Source organism: Squalius cephalus, assembly GCF_949319135.1.
Source record: "Squalius cephalus genome assembly, chromosome: 8".
Lineage (NCBI taxonomy): Eukaryota > Metazoa > Chordata > Actinopteri > Cypriniformes > Leuciscidae > Squalius > Squalius cephalus.
Genome location: NC_137129.1, coordinates 485,023 through 495,000, shown reverse-complemented (window position 1 = coordinate 495,000; position 9,978 = coordinate 485,023). Strand labels below are relative to the sequence as shown.

The 9,978-nt window shown below is 39.5% G+C and overlaps 1 protein-coding gene across 1 annotated transcript; it reads right to left on the bottom strand.

Moving 5' to 3' along the window:
* Positions 1-5,031: 5,031 nt before the first annotated feature.
* On the bottom strand, positions 5,032-7,099 carry LOC307163367 (uncharacterized protein). Its single transcript, XM_079879397.1, has 2 exons — positions 7,003-7,099; positions 5,032-6,060 (listed from the first exon to the last, which is right to left on the bottom strand). Exons 1-2 carry the CDS (start codon positions 7,069-7,071, stop codon positions 5,587-5,589), a joined length of 543 nt encoding a protein of 180 aa, XP_079735523.1. The 5' UTR covers positions 7,072-7,099; the 3' UTR covers positions 5,032-5,586.
* Between the last annotated feature and the right edge of the window lie 2,879 nt (positions 7,100-9,978).

The window sequence follows — 9,978 nt, the reverse complement described above, 5'->3', positions numbered from 1 at the left end:
CCTATGGAAGCCCATATGAGGAAAAAAAGGTAAAAAGTTTTGGTCAAATATTTTTTTGGGAAAAGAATAATTGTTGTAATCTCTAACCTTTTATGTCATCATTTTGACTTATATTGTCATTATGATTTAGGATTTAAAAATTATAACAGACAAATTTATGAAAATAAGTTAAAATTATAACTTAACTTTTATGTTAAAAGTTAAGATTATGACAAAAAGTCAACATTGACAAAAGGTAAAAATTATGACACACAGGGCCCGATCTTACACCCGGCGCAATGCAGCGCCAAGCGCGGCGCAAGGGTGTTTTGCTAGTTTCAGCCCGACGCAGATTTCATTTTCACGTCCTGCGACACACTGTTTAAATAGCAAATGCATTTGTGCGCCCATCGGCTGCTGGTCTGAGAACGAGTGTGTGTTCTGGCGCATTGTTGGAGCGTTGCTATTTTGAGGAACAGAACCAACTGAGCCATTGACCAACTGAACCTGCTCTAAAGTCAATGGCACAATATTTGTTTTGTTATTTAAAGAGCTAGTAATGTGCGCCTATAGGCGGGTCCACAACGCACGTACACTCTGCTTATTAAACACACAGGGACGCACAGCAACACACACACATGCCAAATATTTAAAATAAAAGGATTACAATGTAAAAGATTATTATTGTGTACATAAAGATATGGTGAATCCGGCTTGTCCCGTAGATGTTCTGCTTGCGCACTTTGACCTTGTGCACGAGCAGATCCGTTTGCGCTCTGGAGACGCGTTCGGGCTTTCCACTATCAAAGTCCGTCATGTAAATAGCGAATCCGAAACTGCCATTTAAAGGATGTTTTATTAACAAAGTTCGGGAGGAGCACATTCAGATAATCAAACCTAATTAGACACGAGTGGAGCACACTCTGTTAATCAACCCAATCAATGAGTCAGAGGTGTATATATACAGCAAACCCTCCGTTCGTTGACAGTTTACTCTGGGTTCGGGCAAAAATTCCGAGCTCGGAGCCCTCCCCCCAGACGTCACACCCAATACGCATAACCGTTACTCTGTTTAATTGATGTAAGTGTGAACTTGTGAAAGGGAACGGGAGATGAGACTCTGATTGGTTTATTTCACGTTACGCCAAAAACACACCCATCACTCATTAAGAGAATAGGGACGACCAGTGGGTAAATTGGGCCGGGGCTCTCCGGGGCTCAGCCCCTGCACATAAGCCTGCTCGTTTGTGTCCTGACGTGCCTGTTTGCAGTCAGTTGCCTACTGGAAATTATGTCACATAATATTTGATGAAAGTGATGCTTTTGAAAACATATTTTTGATTATAAATGAAAGATTTTTGAAATGGCATGTCTATTTGTCTCGGCGGAGCTGAGATGAGAACAATCGGAACACGGCCGTATTCTTGTTCAGCTGCTTAATCTCGTTGTCAGTCGACCATGATCGCACACCGCTCGCGCATGCCATGCGCATCTAGGTAGGCTACTACTCAGAACTCCGACACAGATAAATAAATGTACGCAGGGAGATCCGTAGTTGCGCGGGATGTGGAAGCACGCAAAAGTTCCAGAACCTTCCACTGCCTTGGGGAAACCCTCAGGAGCCGCTGGCCGCCGCAGATGCAGCAGATCAATTTAGTCAAGTTCAGCACAACGTTGGTTGTACAAAAAAGTGACTGGTCTTGATGACAAGGTAAGGAAAATATGTTTGGCACATTGTATGGGTCACTATATCATAACAAGGTAATTCAATGTGTAATCAAGTGATGTCAATTCCAGCGTTATGGACGTGACATCTGCAGTAAAAACTTGAAATATAAATTCTTAGAAAATGCATGTAATACCAATATATTGAAACTGTTTATATATCCAGGAGTCCAGACATTAGAAAAATATCAGTCTACACATGCATTTTATATTTAATATGAGGGAAACAGGCTACACATGCCGTGGACGTGACACAAAAAATCTTTAACTTTTAGGTGGCAAAATATTTTTTTGTAATTCTGTGAATTACACTGCAAACCAAAGTACTATCCACCGGATGAAGAAGGGTTGGCTCTCCACAGAACATGTTACGGACGTGAGCGCACTGAAAAGCGGCACTAAAAGACTGTTTAAAACTTCCACAGAGACCTCAAACAGAAAGCACAAAGCCTTTCTTTAAAATGAATCTCGTTTTGTATTAATTGTATCTTAATTTTAATCATTGTTTCATCAATCAGTTGCCTGGATTTAATAAATAAGAAGTAAATATAGTAGAAAATAGATAATCACGACACGGAGGTGCCGGCGCGTGAACTGGAGCTCGTCTCATAAATGAACCGAAACTCAGCGTATAAGGTAGCCTACTTGCCTCACAGACCTGAGACATATATCTATAGAAAGCTTGAAATGTCTTCTTTTAAACAGAACAATTCAAAACGAAAGAAAACAGACCGCTGCTTGTGTAATCCATATGTAATGTGCATTTCTCTCTGGCGCGTTCACTACTGCGAAGATCGCGAGTCAGCATCGTCAACTTCATCTTTGCAGCCGACACTGACACAGAAAACACTTGTTTATTAATAAACAATTAAAATGTCTCCTAGCTATATTTGACATATTCATAATCATTACTTTGGCCGGTTCTCTGTGACAGCTTTTAGGTGCTTTATTGGCAGCGCCACCCTTACATGTTACATGAACGCGTCACCACCGCATCAGCACCGAAAACAGGAGATTTTTTTCAATCCCTGTTTTGGCAGGGGGAAAAACTGATCAGAAAATGTAACGAAACGTTGTAGAAATGTAGTGGAGTAGAAAGTAAAAGTCAAAAGTAGGCCTATGCACTATTGATTCTACTTAAGTAAAGTACAGATAGGCCTACGTGAAAAATGTACTTCAGTAAAGTAACGAAGTAGGCTATTTGTACTTCGTTACATTCCACCACTGCTGATTAACAGTAATGTAAATGCTAAATGTCCTAATAATACCTGTTGATACTACAACAATGCAAAGTATATGCTCTTAACCTTGCAGTTTTTCACATATCTTGTAAGACTCAATTTCTCAATTTCTTTGCACAAAACTCTCCAGAAAATGCCATTTAATGGTTTATTTTTCAAAAAACAATTCACGGGGGGCATACCCCCGGACCCCCCTAGGGAGAGCCCCCCCCCACATAATAAATCCCAATTTAACCCCTGGGGACGACCCTTTTAGACCATGCGCCGGGAGCACCGACCATTTTACCCGTCATTAAACTAGCAAAAGTGGATTCGGACACGCACTAAGTGAACTTACGCCGTGCACTTTAGACCATGCACTTAGATCGTTAAAATAGGGCCCACTAACTAAATTTTGACATAAAGGGCCTTATTTTAACGATCTGAAATGCAAGTATCAAATGTGAAACGCAAGTAACTTTGTGGGCGGGTCTCGGGCGCTGTTGCTATTATACCGGCGGGATAAATGACTCTTGCGCTCGACGCAAATCTAAAATGTGTTGGTCTGAAGTCGCTTCATTATTCATAGGTGTGGTTTGGGAGTAACGTGAAATAAACCAATCAGAGCATCATCTCACATTCCCTTTAAGAGCAGGCGCGCTTGTTCCATGGCGGATTGCTATTATAACGGCGGATTTGCCAGGAGCGGTTCACAGCCGAGGAGACCGACGTTCTCGTCAGGGCCGTAAAACACAGAGAAGTGACATTGGGGATGGAGAAACACACCCAGATTAGCTTCGGTTAAACAGGCGTATGATAATTTGGGTAAATGTGTAAGCCAGATTTATGCCTATTTTTCACATCTTCATGGACACAACAATGATTTCCCTCGTGTGGAATATTTTTCCTTGTAATAATGTATGATTTGCAAAAATGAAAACTGCTGCGTCTGAGTAGATGAGAGAATCAAAGTGTGTGTGCGTTGTGCTCACGCTACATTGATTATGGCCAAGCATGCGCCCTTAAAATAGCATCTGAATAACATGCGCAACGCGCCACTGACTTTAGACGAGGTTTCTCCTGGTCAGTGGCGGAATTGTTTTCTGAAACTGCAAAATAGCACCAGGGAACGTTTGCGCCGGAACACGCCTCCTCTATTCCCTGAACCGCCCCCGGGAGCGCAAGTTCATTCCCTAATTTACCGACGTGTATCTGTGGAGGGAAAAGTCTGCTGTGCGCGGGTGAGAAATAGGAATGATACGTGCGTCACTATACAAAGTCAATTGCGCTGGGTGCAAGATAGGGCCCAATAAGTCATAATTATAAGTCTAGACTTAGTATGTCATATTTTTTAACATTTATCTCAAAGTGATATGCTACAGCACGATTTGTTTTCTTATGTGACCATACTTATAAAATTTTGAAGTGATTTAAATCATTAAGTTAAAGACCAACTATGATCAATAAAGGCCCCAAAAACCCATAATATTTCAATACCTGAAATTTTTGACATTGTTTATTTATAATGTACACAGTATTTACCGACCCTTGGGCTAAAAGGCCTTCCAGCTGCCTTTATATATATATATATTTAATCACAATAAACTTATTACCATTTCTTTTGATCATCATATATTTTAGGACCAGAAAAACATGCATCTCTTCTGTCATATCGGATTATCAGGCCTAAAATTAACACTCGCCAAACATCATTAACACATCTGAGTTGGTGAGTGTGTGTTGTGGGTTTAGTTGCTGACATTTTTATGAATTCTAACAATCCAGAGAGAACAGTGTGTGAAGAATGAATCGAGCTCTTTCACGTATTCTTGCGCTTGAACGGACAAACTCGCATAAAATATGTCATAAATGCCCGTTCCTACTAAACATATCAGTTATGGTTAAGTGAACAGAAACAGTGGAGAACTTCAGTTGTGTAACTTTAATGAGGATTAATTTCTACAGTGAAGCTATCCAGTTTTATTTCACATCTGATGACTTTATTCAGTCTCTGCCTGAGTTTGTGAGTTTATGACCTGCTGATACTGAAGCCGAATAATAAAGTTTATTTGACTTTCATGTGAATTGCAGCGTGACTCATTTGTTTGATATTTAGCTAAAGGCTTTAATAATGTTTTTCCAGGATGTCATAACACCATAAACCCATAAGGAAATAAATGATTTTACATCAATTATTTTAATCCAGAAGAGTCTCAAAACATGTACAAACACATTACAGTGAAAAGAACAGGAGTGACAACAGTTTGGATTAACCAGATTAAAGGGTTAATTACTGGATTAATGACTCTCCTCGTTAGTGATGCGTCAAGCCCTTTTCAATGAATGAAGATTCTTTATGTCTGCTTCATTCTTTATGGAAACTTGTTCCTTACATTTAAATAAAAAATTCAACAGAAATTCACAATTTATATTTGTCAAGCTAATTTCAAGCATTCAAGCATGAGTATTTATGTTTTTACAGTCATGAGAAACATATTCAGTAAACAAAACTAATATCTGCTATTCAGTTTATGCTAGTGTAACTCCTTTACCTTCATTTACATTTACAGTTATGCATTCGGCAGAAGCTTTTTAGTCACAAAGTGAATTGTGTATTGCATTTGTATTGGTCTAGCTATGCTAAAGTTGTTTTCAGAAGAGTTCAGATCAGCAGCGCGAACAGCAGGACCGACAGAGAACAGAGGAGGAATGAAACTCTCAGAGACTCGCTGGACGAAGGAGTCGTGGTCTGAGCCGAGGTCTGAGCCGAGGTCTGAGTCAAGGTCTGTCCTATGGTGATATTCCCAGGCATCAGAGTGGTCGAGTTGCTCAGTTCAGGTGTTGGTGAAGATGAAGATGAAGATGAAGGTGAAGATGAAGATGAAGGTGAAGATGAAGATGTGGTGATATTCCCAGGCATCAGTGTGGTCGAGTTGGTCAGTTCAGGTGTTGGTGAAGATGAAGATGTGATTGTCGGAGCTTCACTCACTGGTGTTAAGGTTGAGGTGTTCTGAGCTGTAGTTGAAGGAGCATTAGTTGTTGGAAGAGCGGATGGACTTGAAGCATTAGTTGTTGTAGGATCTTCACTCACTGAAGCATTAGTTGTTGGAAGAGCGGATGGAGTTGAAGCATTAACCTTTTAGGGAACAATTTAAACAACCATTAAGCAATCCAATTATTTTAGATAATAAAATAAAACCCAATACATAGTTTGTTCCTCAGATTTCATTGGTTTGAAACTTCCTCTTCCCTAATATTCTGTAATCGGTGTAAATATTAAGTTGAAAATTATTTCCTCAATCATAATCTTTGTCTTGTCTCCTATTAAAAATATCTGAGTAAACATGGATCGATATCATTCTAACTTTATTGACAATTTTTGGTAACACTTTATGGTAAGGTTTCCTTTGTTAACTTTAACATTGAAAAATACCTTTAAACTATTAATTTAATCATTTTCTAATACATTAATAAAATCAACTTAAAACATTGTTTAATTGAGCTGCACTAAAATGCTATTTTTATGAATTTCTATTAATGTTTTAAATAACTAATGTTAAGTGCTGCCATTTTCTTTCTTGTTTTAAGCAGAAATCTCATGATTTGTTAGAGTTGTGATTAAAACAAGAACAGAAAATAATTCAAGATATTATAACAAGTCTCATTTTTCTTGTCAAATAATATGATTTTAGATTAAAGATGTTCGGACATCTCTAATGGAAAACCACAAAAAAATACAGTTTTTTCTGTATATTAATTATATTATATTACATTGCATTACATTACATTATATTAATTATTATAAATAGATGTAGTGTTTGCTTTTAGTCTTTGTAAAACATTTCCCACTCAACATTTGCATTCTCATCTATAGCTTTGAAAACAACTTATCAAAATCAGTTTTTGGAACTCACTCTCATTAGAGTATTACAAGACTGTTATGGTTATGGTTATGGTTATGGTTAGTAGAAAAAGTTGACGTACTTGTAGTCAGCAGAGTATCTACAGTGGACTATAGATGTGTGTGTGTGTGTGTGTGTGTGTGTGTGTGTGTGTGTGTGTGTGTGTGTGTGTGTACCTGCGCTGTAGAAGAAGAGCACAGCAGCAGCAGCAGCAGCGCAGAGAAGCCTGTGATCAAACCCTTCATGATGATCCGTGAGTCCGTGAGAGTGTGTGTGTGTGTGTGTGTGTGTGTGTGTGCTCTTATATAGGCTGCACTGATGATGATGATGATGATGTTGTCAGGTGTGTGTGAGAGAGCTGAACTCAGCCACTCCTGTTTCTCTCTCCACATATCATCTGACTGTTTCATGCACAGAATCATAAGCCAGACAAGGAAGGATTAAGGAAAAAGGAAAAGATTTTTTTGTTTTGTTTTGTTTGTTTAAGAGGTTAAATATTATTATGAAGGTAAATACAGTATTGGCAAAAAATGAGGTCAGGTGGGGATATTTGTTTTTAATGACCCTACAAGTTTGAATAAACCATCAAAATATGAAGAATATGTATATGTATATATATATATTAAATATGAGGGAAAAATAAAGCACTAAACTTGGTATTTATCTGATAAGATTATAACTACAGCTTTTACTATGCAAAGAATAAAAGGGGAAAAAACACATTCATTGACTACAACTTAATAATTTATTAATATTTGGTTGGTTCTCTCTCTCTTTTTTTTGGCATGTGTTCATAATTTCTTTGACTGCCTGGACAAAATTTATGTCACACAATTTGTCATATTTCATTACGTTATTATCACACATAAACCAATCGACTGCAAAATAGTCGATCAGTAATTAATAATGTTTGAATAAAGGGTGGAGATGTGAGTTTTGGCCACTTCTGTCCTTCGCTCTTGTTTTTCTTATAATGAGTGTTTCCAGTTATCATGTAACACACACACACACACACACACACACACTGATTCGAGCTGCAAATCCCGTTTCTTAGAAATATTTCTCTGCTTCCTTGTTCCTCTAGCATGTGTTATAAAAACTATAAAAATAGTTTGAAGATAAGAATGTTCATTCAAAACATAATTTAAACACAAATCACGTGAAAACTTCTGATTGTATTATAATATATTATAATAGCGTGGCTTCTGTTTTCCTCTTCTCTGAACTGCTTGTTTCCTCTATTTTGATTTGTTGGAACTGAAAATGAATAATGCCGATGTGGGTCACATTGATTCGAATAGTAAATTATTTCTGGATATGAATGAAATTCTCCTTAACAGTGTTGTAAATCTGTACATTATTCATGGTAATCATTCATGTCGTATCATGAAAGATCTGGAGTTCTTGTGAAGCAGGTCATGTGACTCAGTCTGAAGCGTGATGACGATGATGATGATGATGATGATGACCTTCAGCAGAAGGAAGTCCAGCGACAGAAATGATAAAGACACTAAAGACACTAAATCCTTCAATAACAATCACTGAGCGGAAGATTAATGTGGAGATCAATGTGTAACACAAACTAGTGTGTGTGTGCGCACGCGTGCGTGCGTGCGTGTGTGTGTGTGTGTGTTTTCCTCTTTTCTGAACTGCTTGTTTCCTCTTTTGATTGTTTTGAAGTTTGAACTGAAAATGAATAATGCCGATGTGGGTCACATTGATTTGAACATTATTTATGGATATGAATGAAATGCTTGAATTCAGTGTGTGGAAATATACTGTAACGTCTCTCAAATAGGCCAGAGTTCAGTTAACTTGTTTATTCACCAAAAGCACAACGTGCAGGCATTAGAGCACAGCGGGCGTGTGTCGCCCAGAACAGAGAGAGAGCGAACGTCCTCAGCTCTAACACTATAACCCCCGGGGCCCGCCCCTCTCCAGGCCCTCTCTTACACACCGCTGATTGACAGCTGCACAGCATTCAGTCGCTACAATACGTTTGCTTTATAATGTCTGATTGTGTCGAGCATGACATGATAAAACAATTTGACATAACATTCAGACTTTATACTTGCATGAAAAGTCATCATTAAAAAGATAAATAAAGATTATTAGTGAGAATAAAAGTATTTTGTCACAATGTTCTCCAGGAAACTGATCTCAGTCGTTTCTAGCAACATTTCTAGCAATTATTGAATAGGATATATACAGTATTATTAACTATGCAGAAACATCTCATGGATGCACTGGGACGCATCCTCAGTGATGTATCCTGGGATCATTGGGTGTTTCGGGTCTCGCAACATCATACACCCTCGTCCAGGTGACCCAGCCGGGGTTGGCCAAACCCCAACTTGCATCCCAGTAGCAGTCCACGGATCAGCCCTCTTAATCCAAAGCCACCTTGTGGCCTTCTCTGCGGTTTCGCTGGCGGATTGAATGGCCCTTTTCTTGGCCGCCCCGGTAATGCCCAAACGACTGAGGACCTTGCAAAGTGAACGTCCTGCAGAGCCTCTACAGCCGACTTCTAGAGGCTCATAGAAGGTTTTCCAGCCTCTTTCCCTGCACTCCTCGACCAGCTCCTGGTACTCAGCGCGTTTCCTCTGATTGGGTTCCTCAATACGCTCTTCCCATGGCACCGTGAGTTCCAGCATGATCAGATGTTGTGAAACCTCGGAGGTAACTATCATGTCTGGGCGGAGCAATGCTGGTAGATCCAGGCTTTGAATCTACCAGGCAGACCAGACTTGTCAACCTTGGTGAGCTAAGCGCCAAGTTCTTTGTTGGACTTCTGAATGGCAGAAGAGTCTTTCAGGCTGGAGTCAAAGAGCTTCCCCAAACTCTTGACAGGTTGCTCCGTGATGGTTGGGATGACAGTTCCTGAGATGGAAAAACGGAAGTTGTCAACCACTTCCCCCTTCTTCAGCACCATGGACCTGGACTTGGGTGGCTTAAAACTCATCCTTGCCCAGGTGATGAGTCTCTCAAGTCCTTGTAAGATCCACCTGCTCCCTGGGACCGATGTCGTTGTAACAGTAAGGTCATCCATATAGGCTCTTATAGGGGGCTGTCGGGCCCTCTGCATTCCACCTCGGCTGACTTGACCACCATATTCATGGCAAGAGCGAAAATTTTTATTGTTATTATTCCTT